Genomic DNA, 19,333 nt, shown 5'->3' with positions numbered 1-19,333 from the left:
TTGTAGTTTTTTCCACATGGGCTGGGGGGAAAAAGCTCCACATACACAGTGAGACCATTTAGGACTGAACAAAAGCTGCTTGTTCAAACGGGATGTACACGTACTAAAAAAAAAGGAGGCCGTGGGATTATTCTGGGATGGTACACCTTAGAAAGAGCACTTTATTGAGTTATGTTGAAAAGAAGTACTGTCACTTGATTGAACTAGAGACTTTTATACAAGGGGTGAGTGGGAGGTTGGGGGGGGGGGGGGGGGGGGGGGCTGTCATTATATACTAATAAAAGAAAGTATCTTACAATCTGGTAACTTAGACGTCCTCTTGAAACACAAATGCATCTTTTTGCCTGTTATTCTTCAACACATACACACACACACGCACGCACACACACGCACACACACACGCACGCACACACGCACACCCCAACCCAATTGTTCTGGCCTGACAGTTTGGTACCCACAATATAAGTAAGGGCAGAGAAATCTCCACTTTTTTGTCTCTCTAAAATGTTTGGATCTATTGCCCATCATTCAAGCGCTGCCATTTATAGACCATATTTAGAAGCCATATCTGCGTTACATAATTTCACAATAAGAGCTAAACAAACCATATATCAAATAAATTATACGCTAACTCTTAAAATCTATTCAATACATCTCAAATGCCACAATATGTTGCATAATTCCGATCTGGGTAAAAATCACCTAGCCAACAACCATGAAACTAAAATGAGTCATGTAGTAGATTGTATATTCCAGATCTTCACAATGGCAAACAACAAACTGCATGTTGAAATAATCTCTGAACATTTTTTTTTTTTGAGTTGTGAAATTAACTGAGATGGTCTGGGTTCAAAAACCAGCTGGGCCTTTCTGCATGGAGTTTGCATGTTCTCCCTCTGTGTGCAAGGGTTTACTCCAGGTACTCTGGTTTCCTCCAACTGTCCAAAAACATGCATGCGAGACTCACTGCTGACCCTAAGTTGCCTATAGGCGTGGATGGGAGTATGTGTTGTTGTCTGTCATCATCTGTGTCCTTTTATAGGGGCATACAGTATCCTTCATTTGCCCATAGACAGTTAACTGGGATTGGGATTGTCACATAATCAGGACATACATCCAATTATCCTATTAATCTAATACTATATAGCTTCAGGCTAATGTTAGGTTATAGCTTTTCTTCGCATATGTCAACTTCATTTAACTGATGGACACAAAATCATTTTCAATCACTCTTGAAAAACTAAAACACATTGGCGAAACCACCTTTGAATCATATTGAGATTACCAGAATAGGTGGCATTTGTGCAGTCCTCAGGATGCCTGAACGTTACTTGAAATTTACACAAAGACAAATTCGAATTTTGATATATTCAAAGTATGCCTTCTTTGTATGAATAGAAAATTCACTTCTTTCACAAAACAATATTTCTCTATTATCAGTAGTATAAATACAGGTGGGTTCCTCGGGGATTACTGTACATGCTTTATTATGTCTCTCATTTGTCCCCACTGGAATGATAAACGCAAACTCCACACAGAAAGGCCAGCTGGTATTTGAACCCATGACCATCTTACAAGAGTGCAAACCACTGCCCCACCATGTTGCCCACATTGTGAGCAACTTCACAAAACATCAAGTCTGTAAATCGCTAATGCTCAGCAATATTTTGTGAGATAAATGAACAGCATTTTTAGCAAATACAAAATAGCACTGAAAGTTACCGCCACTTAACCAAAGTTAATTTGTTGATAGAAATGTAAATATAGGAATACAAATCGTTTTAGTCTTTATACAATTTGTGCATGACAATTAATACAAGCAGAACATCCATCCAACTATCTTCTGTATCGCTTTGTCCTGCCTTTTGTTGGTGTTGGAACTGACTCCATTAAGCAGGGTACACCCTGGACAGGTCATCAGTGCATCACAAGGGAAAACAGAAATGAGAAAGCCTTTATTATCATAATACAAAGTACATCGACATTCGAAAGCAGTTCACCACAGTGCAAATGAACAAACAAACAAAAATTGTCCAATATAACAAAAATGGTGCACTATAACAAAGGATAGTGCAAACACATAGATTGTTTTTGCTTTGACACACCTGTACAGCCTGAATGACACACACTCACACCCACGGACAATTAAGAGTCACCAATCAACTTCACTCGCACGCACAAGCACAACAGTAAGTTTGAAATATGTACATGAACTCTGATAAGTTGCAGAAATAAGTTATAAAGTAATGTAAAGTATTAAACTATACGGTTTACAAGAAATTAAATGACTGTACAATAACATTTTGATAAATATAAAATATGTAGAACTATATGGTAGAGTTGGAATATATATAACGATTAAAATATACCCATATAAAGTGTAGACACTAGATAAAATAGATACTAAAACTATTATCTACTTCTCATGGGTCAATTTAAAAGCACATTGCAATTTGACCCCCTTACTTCATGGCCAGTTAGTATTTTGCCAATGTAGAAAGAGTGCTAAAAATGTGTGCCTGAGTGCAAATTGCTTCAATTACACTCACTTCCAAAGTGTCCTTCATAAAAACTACACACGAGTTATTTTTACCAGTTGGATGTTTTATTGCTTCGGCAATAGCAGGCATTTGGTTATGAATTTACATCTATCCTGAAATCGCATTCTCAAGAAATAATATAGTATATAACAATCACACAATGACACATTAATATAAAGCAACAATAAAGCAGAATAAACATTCTGGTTACAAAAATGCAGGTTCAAATGTTTTATTATGATTTCAAACTGTGTGAACAAGTTGTGACTTTCAAATTTAAAAGTAATTTACATGGTGTGACTTCAAGTTAAATATAAATGAAATCACATTGGCCATTTAGATCAAATGTTCCCTAAAAGTAAAAGTATCTAAATATTCTACTGAGTCACAGTAATGTGATTATTTGTACAGTAACTATTTACTTTCACACAAGACAATATCAGGGTGCTTTTAGCCCACAGAAAGCCTTTCAACCACAGCAGTTGATGGCTGAATGTCGAGAGCAGTTAGAAGTGTTTAATAATGCCCACAAGTCCCTTTTAAGTATAGGCTATCCCTTTTACAGGCCTTTTTAAAACCACACCTGGCATTTCCACGCCTAAGATGACTTACTGCATTAACGTGACACACCTTTATAGACTAGTAACAGTGGAGTTGCTCTTGCCAGAGCGTTGCTTTAGTGCATCAATAACGAGCCACTTCTCTTTCCACACTCCAGCTCACTCACTGGAAGAAGAAACTACCGCTCACAGGCATCCTCTTCACAAACCTTAAGTGATGGGACTCGTTCAAGTCCACTCTCAGGTTGTCCTTGTCAGCCTTCAATGAACTGTGTGGTGAACGGCCTCACATGCACCTCACTGTATACATACATATGATAAACGTGTCTATTTGGAAAAAGTACCCATATTGATGTAAGCTATGAATCAAGGCTTCAGCTGCTTCAACATTGATTTGTTTTCTGTTTACATATGAATGTTTGAAAACATTAAAACACTTTAAAGTGCTTAATTCAGTTTTAAGTGTGGAATGCACTGTATGTTTTCTCGCAACGTTCCCAAACCTGTGGACTGCAATGTACACATCCAGATGAATCGGTATTTATCTAATGTTTCAAATCAAAGCATTTCTTATCACTGGTATAGCTGGTTACAAGCTATTTTACAATTTTCACAGTGAGAAGCCCAACAAAATACCTACCCCAAGTCTTCTTGATCTTGTGTATATGAAATGGGGTTAACATCGTTGCTGTTGCTTTGCATTTTATGCAACCTTTTGATGCTTGTGAAGTCCAGCATTAGGCAGATTTCTTCCACCAAAACCTTCTCCATTAATTGTTAAGTAGTCATTATAATGGCAGCTTTTTATTATTCATGTTCTAAGACTTCTTTTTTTGTAGTTAAAAAAAAGAAATTTTTTGAACAAAAGTTATTCGGACCAGGTATAACTTTGGGAAAGTTTTGTCTTAAAGATGCTGTAATGACTGGCCGGGCAGGTTTGGTCACAGTGTGCAACTTTGTGCTAATGACAGGCTTGCATTAGTACTGTTCCGGTGCTGTGGGAAAGATGAGTGGCAAGTTCCTCGTGGGTACAGTAGGAACTCACAGCCTCATTGTTGGTAGCTGTTTTCACAATCACTGTAGATTGGTCCAGTTTAAAAGAGTGTTGTGGGCCAAAAAAACAAAGAGGGGGGTGGGCGGATGTTAAATAATTATTTGATTAAAACATACATCCTCCCACACTTTGAAATTCTCTGCTTGGAGTCATGGAGTTTAAAAATTGTGAAGGAACAAGCACCTGATACTTTTGTGTTTCATACTGATATACTTGGACCGGTCACATATGAAATCGCCAAAAATATGTTTCTACTTCGCCGTTACCCTGAAGAGTGTAAATCTTATTACGGTACTTATTCAACATGTTCCCAAAAGAGTCGTCGCTCTTTGATAGCACTCCAGTGCTGTGCCTCTAAACACTATTTGCTCTGAGCTCAGCTGGCAAACTCATCTGTTTGTATAGATAAATTGCAAAACCCACTTTGCCTTCAGTCTGAATTTTCCTCCAATCGTTGAAGAGAATAAAGCCAGCAGGTCATTGTGACAGAGATGACAGGGGTTGTCAATATTGACACATCCAAGGCTGACAGGTATGGAGAATTCAGTCCCTGTGTATGATTGTTACGACTTTGATGCGCCACGTGTCCTCCAGGCATGACCTTTGACCTCAGTTTCTGTGGATTGTCTGAAGAGCTGGTAAAGTTGTCATTGGGCAATGTTCCCATTTGTTGAAAATACACACACACACAAAAAAGAAAAAAATCTATAAATTAGCCATTGTTACATTATTGTTTTTACATGCTGTACATACCTGGTAAAATACTTGATTGATTCTGAGTGTTTAACTGTGATATACATTGAACTGAAATGTGTTGGAATTGCTTATAAAGTATAAAGTGCAGTGTGCATTTTGGTGGTAGCAATTCCCCTGAGCTCTCTGGCATTTCCTCAGCACTTACCTAATGCAACACACTGTCCCATTCCAGGATTCACAGTGGTCAATGGATTTAACACAAACATGCCTGCAGCTGGGTTTGAATCCAAAGATTCAAATACGTGGTCTTAGTGGAAAAAGGATGGATACTGCCACCTAGTGCTTAATGTTACCAGAAAATGCATGTTGTATAACAAATTAGCTGTATGCTGTCTGCAAGTGAAAACGTGCTCCTAAACAAATACAGGCCAGAGAAAAAACAACTTGGGAAAGTAGAATTTATTCAATGCCATTATTACAAATTTATAAAATGGTCATGTTCTGTAAGAAAAGCATCATGTAAAGATATTTGCACAGTTGGATTTTTTTTTATTAGAAATACATTCAATTTCTTTGAAAACACACTCTTAACACTCCACTGAACCTGGTGACGATTGTAAATGATTTCTTAAAATCTTTTTAGTGCATCACTTTAATGGTGTGTTTGAAATAAATGTTTTACAGGATCTGCAAAATGTATCAAGTGTAATGCATGAGACTCTATAACAAGAGTAAAATCATAAAGGTTAAGGGGAAAAAAACAAACAAGAGTTACACAACTGAAAAGGAAAGAGGGAACAATAAGAGCTGGTGGAGTTGATTACAAACCTACCTATGTAACTTTGTGTAGCAGTGAACGTCTCCCCAATAAAACCTGATTGAGACTGTCATTATTGACACTGATGTTTTCTGTGTTTTGTTTTTTTTTTTCAAAATACAAGAAGCTCATGAACTCATGGTTTGACACCATGCTGCTGAAAATCTCAGATCTTCTAGAATGTATTTCTATTTACAAAACTAATGTGCATCTTTGATAACAGTGGGGTCTGAGGTCACATATTACAAACTATTTTGAGGGCACCAATCCAACTGTCCAATTCCTGAGGTGAAAAGCAGCGATTTTATTTTATCTTTTTGCACTTGAAGACTTTTTGTCGTGTCCCTTAAGTCAGTCATGAGTTTCCTCAATAGAGTCTTCGTTTCACTGTAAACCAGTCGGAAAGCCCACAAGTGCAGGAGTACAAGGATATTTAACCAGGCACTCGTTATGCTTCAGAAAAAGAGGCCCAACTGAATTAGCACATGAATATAAAAGATTATTTAGGTTTGTTGCTGTACGATAAACATTCTCTTAGATTTTTGAAGCTTAATTAAAAGTATATATGAGAGGGGGGGTTTAAGGTGAACATGGAGGCAAAATTATGATCAGAAAGGCAAGGAATATAATGAGTGAATAATGTATAAATGAGAATTGAATAAAAGTCACATCAGTGGTGCTGCTGCTGCTGCAAAAAAAAATGGAAGACCTTAATGTTAGCATCCTCAACCTCCGGAGCCATTCACATCGAGATAGACCTCCATAAATAATGGAAAAGGAAGGACCACAGACCAGAGGACAGGGACTCTGTAAACATGGAGACATTGTGCTTACAAGACGGTTCGTCTTGCACAGGGTGTTTAAAGTGGCATCAGACCCAGGAGGGATTGGAGAGAGGGCTTGGATTCGAGTCCTTGCAAAAGCCCCAGGGACACAATGCTTCCATTTGCTGTGGCCGGTCACTTTGTGATGGCAGGACAGGAATACTGGGAATCATGTCAGTTGCTCTTGAGCAGCTCAATGCATCCCTGCAATAGAGTTGCATTGTTCTGTGGAGACAGAAGGACACTGGACGATTAATCCCCAATAAGAGTGTGATCGCTTATCGTAAAGAATATTCTGTTCGTGTCATTACCGAATCTTATTCAAATTCAACTTTGTGCACAAACAAGATTATAACATGAGGTGATTGAAACTTGTGAAAATAATCAGTGATTAACAGTAAAGTTAATCAAGCCAGAAATCTGGACGTAATTATGGATTCAGACCTGAAATTTAACAGCCACATGAAAACAACAATAAAATCAGGATCCACTTCAAAATCTGACTTCCTCTCTATAAAACATTTAATGGTCTCGGGCCTAAATACGTCTCAGATTTGCTTATAGAATGTGAAACCTCCAGACCCCTGAGGTCCTCAGGAAGTGTTCCAGAGTCAGAAAAATCAAGGGTGAAGCAGCTTTTGGTTTCCGTGCTCCTCACATGTGGAGAAAACTTCCTGAGCACCTGAGGACTTCCGACACACTCACTTTTTTAAAATCAGGATTTAAAACATCATTATTTTCTCAGGCTTTCCAATAAACAATATATTTTATTTATTTTAATACCTATATCTTAACATTTTTACTTTATTTATTCTCCTAATACACGTCTTGCTTTGTTTTAATGTATTTCAAAATCTTTTTTTCTTAAGATGAGGATTATAATCACCTTCTTTTTTTTTAAGGTAATTCCTTGTAAAGCACTGTGACTTGCCTTGTGTCTGAATGATGCTGTAGAAATAAATTTCCCTTGCCTAAAGAGGGTGGGAATGTTAAATTCTTCCTAATGACAGGCTAGGCAGCCATTTTTTTTTAATGTTTATTTAAAGATCAATAGATTCAGTGACGTTTCAACATCTCAAACTTCATGCTCAAACAAAAACAGTTAAACCTTTTAGGACTATGACTTGATCCAGGGTACCTGGATTTATTGGCTGATGAAGTTTAACAAGTGAGAGCTTCTGCCTCCTTTTTCAAGATCATTTCATTTTTAATATCTGCGGTCCCATAATATGACTCTGTTTGGTGGTCCTGAGGAGCTCATGTTGCAAATCTGTGACAGGCTGGTGAATCTTGTCTGTGATTAAATGGTCCTACTGAATGAAATACCTGGGGTATAAGCTCCATCTCTCTGCTTTCTGGTGATTTTAGTACTTTCTGATTTTCTGGAATTATGGTTATTAAAAGAACGAATGCCAACTCCTGTGATTGGCAATGGGACAACAACAAACGGATCAGGTATACCTCAATGGGACTGTTCCAAGCATTTCTTGTGAGTGTAAATATTACAGTACATAATAATAAACTACACACACTTACCTTGGCATGTTTTATCTCAAGCTCGGCCATCTCTATGAGGTTCTTCCTGAAGGCCACGACTCGTCTACCCTTGAAACTGGTGAGCTCTGACAGAATAACAGAAAAAGTTTAAACAACAACAAACAAAAAAAAAACCAAGAGAAGGGCTGCTTGTTCAAACGATACCACTTTTTCATGCGAGTGCAGGATGACTGCATGCAGGACACAGGAATGAAACAAACCCTTCTTCCCAGACTCTGAGAGCTTGTCAAACTTGTGCAGACACTGTTGCTGGTGCTCCTCCGCCTGAGGAATGTCTTTGCTCTTCAGTCGAGCCTTATCCAGGGCCTTGTTGGAGTTCTCATAGTCGGCTAAAGCTCGGGCTCGCCTGTACAGGAGGTCCTGACACACAGGGGAGACAGAAGAATGAGTCAGCAGCCTTAAAAAGTTGAACACCAACTTTAAGAATCTAGTTTGTTTTGAAGAGCAGACCACATCATGAAATGATTGTCAAATTGCTACAACAAGAGACTGAGCATGTTCATTTGAATCCGATTCACACTAAGCAGCTGTCTTCATATCTTCAGTGCGAATCACGTTTTGGGTCTGCAAATCCATTCCGGTTTCCTTGGATGAGGAAAGTATCAGAGGACAAACAAAAGAGTCTACGGCACTGACCATGGCCCCGAGGCATTCCTGGGTTATAGAGCTGCCAAACATTGTTACCCCTCGAGAACCAATGAAGCCCTGTCAGGTGCTGGAAGACTGTAGTGTCACGGTGTGTTTCAGAGTGCTTTCTGAAGCTTAAAATTATAGCATATTCATTGGTTAAAACTATTGTTTATGGGTTGTGGGTAAACTTCACTGGTGAGTATGTAGACATCACTGACCCCCCCCATCTCTGAGAGTCACAGGGTGTAGATCTATATGTACTTTAAGTGTTTATTCACAACCTTAATGTATTCTGGTAGCTTGAAGCCCTGCCAGGACATCTGCTGCGCCGCTGACAAATGCAAGGTCATAACGAGGACTGTGGTCTAACGTCAGACTCGTTTTTATGAAAGTCCTTCCTAAGCAGGAGTACATACAATGTTAGGCCTCGTGTTTATCTGCGATTTAAGAAGAATGAATTAGTCTTAAAAAAGAAAAGTGTCAACTGTTCAAAATGACCACATTTTCCCAGAACTCTGTGCTTCTTGGATCAAAGCGGAGGAAGCGAGTCTCACCTTCGCAGCCTGGATGTCTCTCATGTAGTATCGGAGCAGCTCAGTCAGTTTCAGCTCCTGGTCAGAAGCCACCCTTCCTTCCACTTTCTGCACAAACGTAAACACCTATAATTATCTGCTTCCAAAGCTTTTCAATACCACAAACAAATATTTGAAGGAAACTGATATTTTACTTACTCTAAGCTTCTCAAACAAGTCAGACAACTTGTCCAGGTTCCTGGGGGAAAAAATAAAAAAAATCATGAAAACGCTTTCATTTTTGATTGAAATTTAACAAAAAAAATCAAACTATGCATCACACTCACTTCTTATTTGCTGTGCTGTCATCAGCAGAGAGACTGTTTAGAGTAGCAGAAATGTGAATGTAATCATCTGCGATGTCTGAAACAGGAAGAGCAGGAATCAAGACTGAGCCACAAAACGGAAATGTATTTATTCCAGCTGTGAATAGTTTTAGGTAAGAAACCCTGGAATACTTTTGTGTGCACGGGTCATTTTCTCTGCTTTGGCAGTGGAATCTTTTATCTTGCTAAAGTAGTCGAGGAGGAACGTCTTCTCCTGCTCGAAGAACTCATCGACTTCCTGTTGGGGGGGGTAACTTTAGTACAGGCTACAACATAAAAGTGCAGTACTGTTTTACACCTGTAGTTCGCATACCATTCAGACACCTCACCTTTGTTCCTGAGATAAGGACCTCATCAGCTGATTTTGCCATGTTCTTAAAGAACCCTCCAAACATCTCCTTGACATTCTTTCTTCTCACGCTGAGCTAAAATGATGAAGTTTAGAGAAAAAAGTCAATTATTCAAATTAAAACTACAAAGTACAATAATATAATACAACAAGACGTACATTTGTACTCATGTCATGAGACAATCCTTTATTAAGCCATTACCTGGGTAGGGTAAACCTAATATTTAAGTTCTTTGGGCAAACAGCACTGCCACTGACTGACAAACACTACGTAGATAAGCATAACTGCTGATCACAGCAGGATGTAAGCCATGTGTCACAAGTCTCCAGTAAACTCTACTTCCTCTCTTTCCAACGGACAACCCGGGAAAGGAAGTCAGCATTATGAGAAACTTACATCCTGGTCATACTCTAAGAAAATCTGGAAGTTTCTGTCTTTGTTTAAAATTGGGTGAGAAGACAGTCGCTGCAGGAACACTTCGTGCACTTGGACAGTTTTCTTGAACACGGCCAGATACTCACTGCAAAGTAAAAAAAAAAAAAAAAAACCCACACATGGCACATATTAACTTTTTCAGAGGAAATCCAATGTGTTGCGTTTTACTTGACTGCTTCACTCACGCCTCCAGCTCCTGCTTCATTTTAGTGTACTCCTCCTTGGTCATAGTGGCTTCACCTTCTCCCAACTTGTGCATCTTCTCTCTCGGGCTCTCAAAGTCGGGCTTCGGAGGTGCAGGAGGAATCTGTGAAGGAGCAAACAAGATTAGGATTCATCATAAGTAATATGTGATACACGGTCACATTAATTTTTAAAGATTGTGCTTTTTTGCTGTTAAAGTTATGAAACAACAAAAGGCATGTGCTTTGCTTTCATATAACCGGGTAAGAAAGACTCTGATATTCTAGTCTGTTGTTTGTACATGCCAGTCAGGACTGCTGGTAGTTTAACTCACGATCAGACCGGCGTAGTCCTCCGTCTCCACCAGAGTGTCATGTAACCAGAGAAAGTCTTCATGCTGCCTGGGAACAGAAAAGTCTGGCTTCTGGAAGGAGCTCAGTGTCGTCTGTAAAATAGTCAATTAGAAAATAAATCACAATAACATGTTGATAAATACCATTTAAAAAGTTTTGGCTCTGTGAATACGTTGGAATATTTCAATCATGGCGGAGTATATATATAAAAAAATAAAAACAGACTTACCTTTGTGTGGACCGTGAACTTGACTTTGTCTCTTTCACACAGTGCGTCAGGAATGTCAATGACAAGAGAGGCATCGTTGTTTAAGTCCACAGACACAGAACGCAACTACGGATAAAGAATACACCAGAAACATAAAATAAATAATGTGAAATTTCGAGAGAAAAAAATAAATCACTTGTCATATATAAAAGCAGTTTGTGTTTATGTTTTCTCTAAATAGTTTCTATAGAATCTGGCTCAAGTTCAGTTCATGCCCATAAATGAAATGTGACAATGTTCATTTTATTTTGGTTTCATTCATCTGTGTTGTTGCCATTCTGTTGTTTCTTTTGATTACTGTGAAATAAAACGAGAACTTTCGATGTAGGCATGTGACTATTGGTTCAATTAAACCAATGATTAGAATTATAGTTTAGAATTCATATTCGATTCAATTTCATTTCTATATCGCCAAAAACATCACAGGCATTTCAAGATCCTTTTACAGAGAAAACCCTACAATCCCACGAGGAAGCATGGTGACGGTGGAAAGGAAAAACTACAACTCTCGGTGATAAATGTGTCAGACTGAAACAAGTCAATGTTTTGATTCTACTGGGGCTTCAGTTCATAAGCAAATCAATAGAGATTGGGGCAGTGGATTTCCATGAGCGCACACTTGATTTTTTTCACCACTCACTGACCCTCTTGTTTGGAGCTGACCTACATATAGCATGGGGTGTGTGCAGACTCTCTCTTCATCAGTATCCATATTTTACAGAAAACAGATACCAGGTGGCAAGATCAACAATAAAGCTGGAGGAAAGCATTGGCATAAAACCTCAACCTCCACAGTTATTCTGAACATAAAGATATAGATTAAATTTCTCTTGAGATGTTAACCAGAGCTTCCTGTTGGAGATTTCTCTTTGCAGTGATGTCGCCCTGGACTGCGTTATATCAAAATATGTTTCTAATGATCTGTCCATCTCATATAAGGGGATGGGCAAGATTATCACTTCACAAACACCTTTCAAAATAATGCAGTTTAGCTCAATGCCACTGCAAAGTACTGAACTGAAATCTCCCGGATGTTCTCAAGAACAAATCTTCCTAGAGGCAGAAGTGAATAGATATCAGACTGCACTTAGAAACAAATCACGTGATTCTTCTATTAGCAGCTGCTTGGTTGACAGCCCAAAGCAATACTATTCAGCTCGAGCTATAAAAGAGAAAACAGTCTTATTTCATAGAGCTGAGGCCAAGGAATTAACAACTAAAGCACTTTATATCTAGCATGTAAAGTGATCCCAAGTATTTACAAGGACAGACAGCTGTGGTGCTACAAGGCTCCCCTCAGGGAGTCGAGCTGAATGAATAGGTGCTGTAAACCAGGTCTCATACTGCTGGGGATTATATGCACATCCTTATTGATCGACTGCACGCAAGCGGCTTGTTTTATGTGCCATAGTGAGATTGTAATCGAAAGGTAAATAAGAATGCAGCCTGCAGCTGACACAGTTTCTGTTACTTTCACTTCAGCGCTCACTTATTAAATGCACATGGTATTTTACAGCCTGATGTCATTAGTAAAACATATAATGGGCATAATACATCATTAAGCATAAAATACAATTAGTAAAAATGTGAAAATCAATGAAGAACTGTAGGGTTGTATATTATTAAAAAAAAACCACTTTTTAACACAAAGCAGCGTGCTGCACAAACCCTGCATAACCAGCCATCATTGACTTTTCCTGTCTTTCACGTTACATTACTAATGCTATCATGTTACAGTTATTGTATTAACAGGCAATGAGACATAAGAAAAAACCCTCAACATCTTTCTGACCACTTGTAGGAAGCTTGATCGACAAAACTCCTGCTAGCTTTAGCCACATGCTAACCTCGGAGCGAAAACAACACAGAAACTCTGGGAGCCGTCGATGTTGGTGATTTTAATGCTCTGAGAGCAACTTTGCAAGCCGAGAGCCATCGAACTGACCTTTTCTTTACTGCTTTCGTCTAGGGATGTCATAGTTGCGCTGCAGTCGACGGAGCAGATATAAAACTGTGAGCAGGAAGCTGTCTCTGCCTGGTGGCTGTTAGCAGCCTGACGAGCTGTCAAACCGTTTTTTTTTTTTTTTTTACTCCCATCCCACTGATGAAAGCTTAAATCCCGCCTTCTTGTCAGTGTGACTGGACCCTGTCTCCTCACAAAACCTGCCATTGGTTTGTCATCGAATCAATCATATTTCCAAACCGGTGATTTCACAGTGGACGCCTTATACGAGCCACACGTTAAACGCCAAGGTTGGTTTCCACTGCGTTGTCGTTAGATTGAGTGAGAATGAGGCATAAGGAGCAGAAATAGTGAATGAAGTAACTACAGTGAGTAAAACCCACACTCAACAACACTGCTGAGTTTATCGAAGCACGGACGTGTTTGAAGGGTGCACCGCACTTCACGGGAAATGTAGTTCCTACCGTTCCAGATGGAGGCGTGACTCTTGACCATAGAACTACAATTCCCAGCGAAGAACAGTTGTGCAACCGAAAAGGCGCGCCGCTTAGAATCAGACGTGTTTTGGTGGTTTTGGAACATGTTTGGGCAAGTACCAGCACTTTCATGACAGCTTATAAACTTTTAAAATGTCGAAATCACGACCCTGATTGTGTTTAGTGCCACAATGAAGTTAGGTAGATAACTTGACGGTTATAGTTTGTAAGTCTCTCGTCAAATTTGTCACAATGTATACCGTTAAGCGTGTTTTGATGGTCAGAGGCATCCTCTTACTGGAAACCACCGCCTTCCCATTTCGACACTTTTCTGCTCCCCCCTGCTTGCGATCTCCCAAAAGAAACAGCCCGTACAGCTCAGTGGACAGTGAGCGCTACTCCTCTCTGGTCAAGTCCGTCATGTCCACCAGGGTCAGCTCCCAAACCCCGGAGACGCTCCATGCGGAGGACGAACACATTTATGGACCTGTTATCAAGGCGCAGACGGACGCCAGAATCAAGCCTAGGACACCTAAGACCATCCATCCTTTCTTAAATTGCGAGGAAGCTGGAGGAACAGAGGATGCAGAGTCAGGACTTCCAGTCCAGATCGCGTTAAACAGGGGACAAGGCAGGTCTTCGGTCCCCAGCGTGACCCGCATCCTCCAGCAGACTCTCTCCCAGGAGCAGATCTTCTACCTGGAGAGATGGAAGAGGAGGATGATCCTGGAACTCGGAGAGGAAGGCTTCAGACAGCACAGTCAGAGTAAGACTTGCCATGCTCTTGATGTGTATGCCTCTCTGTGTTATTACACCAGCCAATATATTTAGTTTCTCTGGTCATGTTAGAGCAAATGAATGACGCAAAGTTGTTGTATTCAGATTTATTCAGACAAGGGAAGCGTTTCCACTCAGCGTTGGAGGAGATCCTGACATCCAGTTCATCGGAGAAGGACAAGACCATTTCAGAGACAGCAGAGTATCCAGCTGATGTACAGGGATACATGGAGAGTGTCTCTCACATACTGAAGGATGTCAATGCTGTGAGAGCTATTGAAAGCACTGTACAGCATGAAACACTGAACTACCTCGGAGTTGTGGATTGCGTGGCTCGCTACAAGTAAAAATCCCACTTTGAGTAATATTGTCCACAGTGCTTTATCCATGCTGGTTGTGGATTTTTACCACTTTACCTTTTGTTGACAGGGGTGTGCTGTGTGTCATTGACTGGAAGACTTCAGAAAGAGCCAAACCCTTTTTAAGCAACACATATGACAACCCAATTCAAGTGGCAGCCTATGCTGGTGCTTTGAACAATGACGTAAACTACAAATACCAGGTGATCTATTGAGATGAATGTTGTGTGGACCATCTCTTTGCTCAAACTGAGTTTGCCTCCTTAAACACAATACATCTTTGAGATTATTTTGTAGCTCGTGAGGTGCCATCGTTTCTTTCGCACCAATTTCTCTTCGTTCCAGGTTGACAGTGGACTGATTGTTGTGGCCTACAAGGACGGCTCGCCAGCACACGCTCACCAACTCAGCTCAGAGCTGATGTTGGACTTCTGGAAAACCTGGTTACTGCGTCTCGAAGAATTCACAGAACAACGGTAACTTGATCAAAACTTTTATTTCAAATATTTTCTACAAAGTCAATTTAGTTCAAGTTCACCTTTCATGCATCAGAAAATGAGCACCAATCCACACATCCACTTTTTGGTAGAACTTTATCTAGAGTGTATGTGATGGTAGTTCCTCCTTATATATCACACACAGATCGGATTACTAACAGTAAAAAACTCCATTCAGAAATAAGCTTCACAATTTTACGTGCCAACCAAATGTTTATTTGATTTGTAACCAGGACAGCTTGGAAAGAGAATGTTGAGCAGGATGTGATTTTAAATGGACATCATTTACAACAACTTTTTTTTCCTTCACATTTCAGATCTATACAAGCATCCAGTGCTTCTTTAGAAAACTAATTGGACTCCAGAGAGGTTGTGCTGAAAGAAGAGTTACTTTATTGACTGCACTGAGTAGTAGGAGGGGGAAGCAATTCCAAAATGCCTTTAATATTGTGTGCAAGGCAAGTGAATTTGTTAGCTTTTTGGTTGCGATCAATTGTTTGAAAAACCTCCACAGTTAAGTAAAGATAACAATTAAAATAGTTAAAGATTATTGAATCCAAACCAGGCTGTCATGTGCGAGGGATCTTCAGTGAAGCCCATGCTTTTAAAGAGCCTGTAGGACACTTCATTCTCCTCCTCTACGAAACCAAACACGGGGAAACCCAGGGCATGGTTTCTCCTGGCTATGATATTCACCACAACTCTGGCGTAGCCTTTGCCTCGGTGCTCTGGCAGAGTGTACAACATTCCAATGGCACATGATGTGTAGGTAAGGATCCAGGTCACAGGCTTTCCATCAGCACTCAGCACGCAGCAGGAGGGGAAGTTCGCGATCATGTTGTGGATCATTCGACGGGCCCCCTCGTTTCTTCCGAACTTCCACGTCTGACACACCAAGTCGATATGTGATTCATCCAGAGAGCTTACGGAGATTCCTGTGCTGTTATGAGCGGAGCAGATCATTTTGTGGATACAGGTTTGTTTTAATGATGATGGATGAAACCTGACAGGATTCTTTGGTTAATGGTGTGACTATGTGCACCTGTGTACCTGTCTATGTGGGGGAGCTTTGTTGCATCTTCAAGGATCATGTTGTGACACAATGCCAGTGTGTGGAAGGGCACGTTTTTTTCTGATGCCACAGATTTCATCGTCTCCAGTTGAGTTAGACTGGACCCTGTAACACAAGCAATCAAGCGGTCTGGCATGTGAAATAATACTTGTGTAAATATATATTTTGTATCAAATAAATAAAAAAATTAAAAAACAAGATTGGCGGCTCAATTCAACTTTATTTATATGACTTTTAAAAACAACGACCGCAAAACCAATGTGCTGTGCATCAATCCAGTCTCAAGATGGAATAAAAACGTTTGTTAAGATTAGTTTTGAAAATGGATAGCAACATTGCCTGTCTGATGTGCAGTGGGAGCTCATTCCATTGCTTAGGGGCAGCAACAGAAAAAGCTACATCACCCCTGAGCTTCGGTTTGGACCTCAGTGCCTCCAGGAGCAGCTGATCAGCCGACCTGAGGCACGGAGCAGGAGTGTAGGGGTGAAGCAGCTCGGAGTGGTAAGTCGGGGTGGGATCCATTCAAGGATTTAAAAACAAAAATAATTTAAAGATACATTCTAAAATGCACAGGAAACCAGTTTGGGACTCGTGTTCCTTCTTATGTGTTCCAGTTAGTAGTTACACTACAACATTCTGAACCAACTGGAGACGTGTGAAGGAGGGTTGACTGACACCAGTATAAAGTGCATTACAGTAATCCAGCTGAGATGGCATGAAAGCATGAATTACTGTTTCAAAGTGAGGATGTGTAAGAATGGGCTTCACCTTTGCTAACTGTAGGCCACAGTATGAGGACTTTGAAATGAATAAAAGGTCATACTTATTTATTTATTTATTTATTTATTTAACTGTTGCGCTGGGAACGTGAGCTGGGATTAGACAGGTTAGTTTTACCCTAATGATGATGTGTTATTGCAATAGTAATTCTAATTATAAGGACACAACCAAGAGATTTATAGATAGAAAACAGTGAAGAGGACAAAAGTAATTTTTTGTAATTACCAAGACAGAAGAACATAGTCCAGTCAATGACGGAAGACGTCCTTATCATTTCCTTGAGAATATCCTTATCAGTGGCAAATACTAGCATGTCTCTAAAGCGATCACAATCCTGGAAGAAGAAAAAAATTAATGTGAAGGCACCGAGATGTTTGCAATAAGTAATATATGATTAATTAGTAATTTGTTACTTGAACAAATGCAGGTCATACCAGTTCATACAGTGGTTTGCAGACGATGACATTGAACTTTGGCCATCTATCCACATAAACGTTCATAGGATATGCTCTGATTCTGTTTCTGAGAACCAAACTACCATAAACCTAAACAAACAAAAATAAAAACAACCCCACAAACAATTTAATGGAGTACAGCGTTTGAAAAGATCCGGAAAAACAAAACCCAGCTTTTCTATAGTTAATATGTACTCTTATTATTTTTAATATGCAACAACATACTTATTCCCACGCACGCTTATTCATGTATGTGGAGTGTCATCATCTGGTGACTGAGCTTACAAACCTGCAGTGAATGAGGAAAATATCTTTTCAGCTCGGTCTCCGCCAACATCAGCTGATCTCCTGTCAGTTCGACCGTCATGATTGGCCTCAGGAAGAGCAGTGCGCCGTGAAGGCTGTTGACTAAAGAAAGTACATTTTTCTTGCGTAAATACGTGGGCGGTCTTCCACTTCGCTACTGTTCAGTCTTTTTGCAAATGGAAATGACTTTATATCCCTTCAAAGTGTTAGTCGAGATATTTCTGCTTGAAACTTCTCACATGAGCGTTTGACAGCACTTTTTTTTTTTTTTTTTTTGCCACGTACCAGTTCCCCCTCTAAACAAAGCCAGTCACAAAGGTTCCTACCCATATATTCCATTAATGTTTCATCCCCGAGAATAATTTGACTTGTACAAATATGGAATAAAGTACAGCACTTATGGGGCTAATATAACAGCAAAGTGACTTTAACCTGCATTGTTGTGTTTTTCTCGAGTTAGTTAGACAGATCGATGTTTGCGCGTGCGTAACGATCCTGGTTTTCTGGATTTGCAAAAGATTTACGCTGATGCAGCACATACACAATCCAATTAGTGTACGTTAATGTGTGGCTTCTTGGTCGGTTACAGTGAATACAAGTGGATCTGTTTGTGTTTTTGTTTTTTGTTTCAATTCCTGTTCTCGGCACCATGTACAAATAGACTGATTCATTCGGGGCTGCAAACTTGGACCCTGGACTGAAGGAAGTTCAAAAGGTTTGTATCACTTCATGGATTCATCTGTTATTAATGAAGGTGGTGCAGAATTGACATTGTACAGTATTAAAACCGTTAACAAGCAAATATGGCTCTCAGTCTTCCATAATGAATACATACATACATACATACATACATACATACATACATCTTTATTAGTTGGAGAGTCATTCCCACAATAATAAAGATTAAAGAAAGATCAGTAAATAAAGAAATTATCACGTGCTGGTTATTGACAAATAAAACAAGTTACATACACTGAGGTCAAGAACAACTACTTTCAAATGAACTGATTCTGATTTTAATCCCGATATAAGTCTTGGCTTTGTTAGTTTACCCATATAACGATGTTAAACAAAGAGGTAAACCCAAATTGTTTAAAATATACAGTCGCCTTCAAGGTGATTCTGCTATGGAAAATACAGGATGCAGTAGATCAATTGGGTATGTTTATTTGAATTTATTGTTGCTACTCTGGTTTCCCCACAAACTTTCGCCAAATTGACTGTGTGATTGATTGTCAAGTTGGATAATGTGGGAATGAAAGATGGTGGATAAATATCCCCAGAACACTAGCTACATTCACCTGTTATAGAATTGGACTGTATGAGGTCATTGTATGGGTGTTAAACTCTCATGCGCTTGTGTTGCATATCTTCATATACTGTACATGTTTTAATACTAAAGGCTGTGGTTTAATCAGTTGGTGTCTGTGAACAAATACACATTTTAGTGGCGTTGCATCTTGAAATGAATAACTTTTGAATG

At 39.5% G+C, this 19,333-nt stretch overlaps 3 protein-coding genes across 4 annotated transcripts; 1 reads left to right on the top strand and 2 right to left on the bottom strand.

Annotated features, from left to right (window-relative positions):
• Positions 1 to 5,301: 5,301 nt before the first annotated feature.
• snx5 (sorting nexin 5) lies at positions 5,302 to 13,229 on the bottom strand. The gene is made up of 13 exons (XM_080507778.1): positions 13,111 to 13,229; positions 11,127 to 11,231; positions 10,879 to 10,989; positions 10,547 to 10,668; positions 10,323 to 10,446; positions 9,906 to 10,001; positions 9,709 to 9,814; positions 9,538 to 9,613; positions 9,410 to 9,449; positions 9,233 to 9,319; positions 8,249 to 8,408; positions 8,028 to 8,113; positions 5,302 to 6,716 (listed from the first exon to the last, which is right to left on the bottom strand). Exons 1-13 carry the CDS (start codon positions 13,141 to 13,143, stop codon positions 6,666 to 6,668), a joined length of 1,197 nt encoding a protein of 398 aa, XP_080363904.1. The 5' UTR covers positions 13,144 to 13,229; the 3' UTR covers positions 5,302 to 6,665.
• A 481-nt stretch (positions 13,230 to 13,710) lies between these two features.
• mgme1 (mitochondrial genome maintenance exonuclease 1) lies at positions 13,711 to 15,692 on the top strand. Its single transcript, XM_080507002.1, has 5 exons — positions 13,711 to 14,370; positions 14,487 to 14,724; positions 14,811 to 14,943; positions 15,086 to 15,216; positions 15,555 to 15,692. Exons 1-5 carry the CDS (start codon positions 13,857 to 13,859, stop codon positions 15,589 to 15,591), a joined length of 1,053 nt encoding a protein of 350 aa, XP_080363128.1. The 5' UTR covers positions 13,711 to 13,856; the 3' UTR covers positions 15,592 to 15,692.
• Positions 15,693 to 15,776: 84 nt separating this feature from the next.
• On the bottom strand, positions 15,777 to 18,041 carry LOC308138064 (glycine N-acyltransferase-like protein 3). 2 transcript variants are annotated; one of them, XM_080507005.1, is made up of 4 exons: positions 17,834 to 18,041; positions 17,315 to 17,423; positions 16,288 to 16,414; positions 15,777 to 16,177 (listed from the first exon to the last, which is right to left on the bottom strand). In XM_080507005.1, the coding sequence occupies exons 1-4, from the start codon at positions 17,909 to 17,911 to the stop codon at positions 15,778 to 15,780; spliced, it is 714 nt and encodes a 237-aa protein (XP_080363131.1). In that variant the 5' UTR covers positions 17,912 to 18,041; the 3' UTR covers position 15,777. The 2 variants fall into 2 exon arrangements, with proteins under 2 accessions (XP_080363131.1, XP_080363132.1); XM_080507006.1 differs by lacking the exon at positions 17,834 to 18,041 and adding an exon at positions 17,524 to 17,604.
• Between the last annotated feature and the right edge of the window lie 1,292 nt (positions 18,042 to 19,333).

Source organism: Blennius ocellaris (genome assembly GCF_963422515.1).
Source record: "Blennius ocellaris genome assembly, chromosome: 13".
Lineage (NCBI taxonomy): Eukaryota > Metazoa > Chordata > Actinopteri > Blenniiformes > Blenniidae > Blennius > Blennius ocellaris.
Note: the sequence above shows the minus strand (reverse complement) of the source record. Positions and strands in the feature narration are given on the sequence as shown.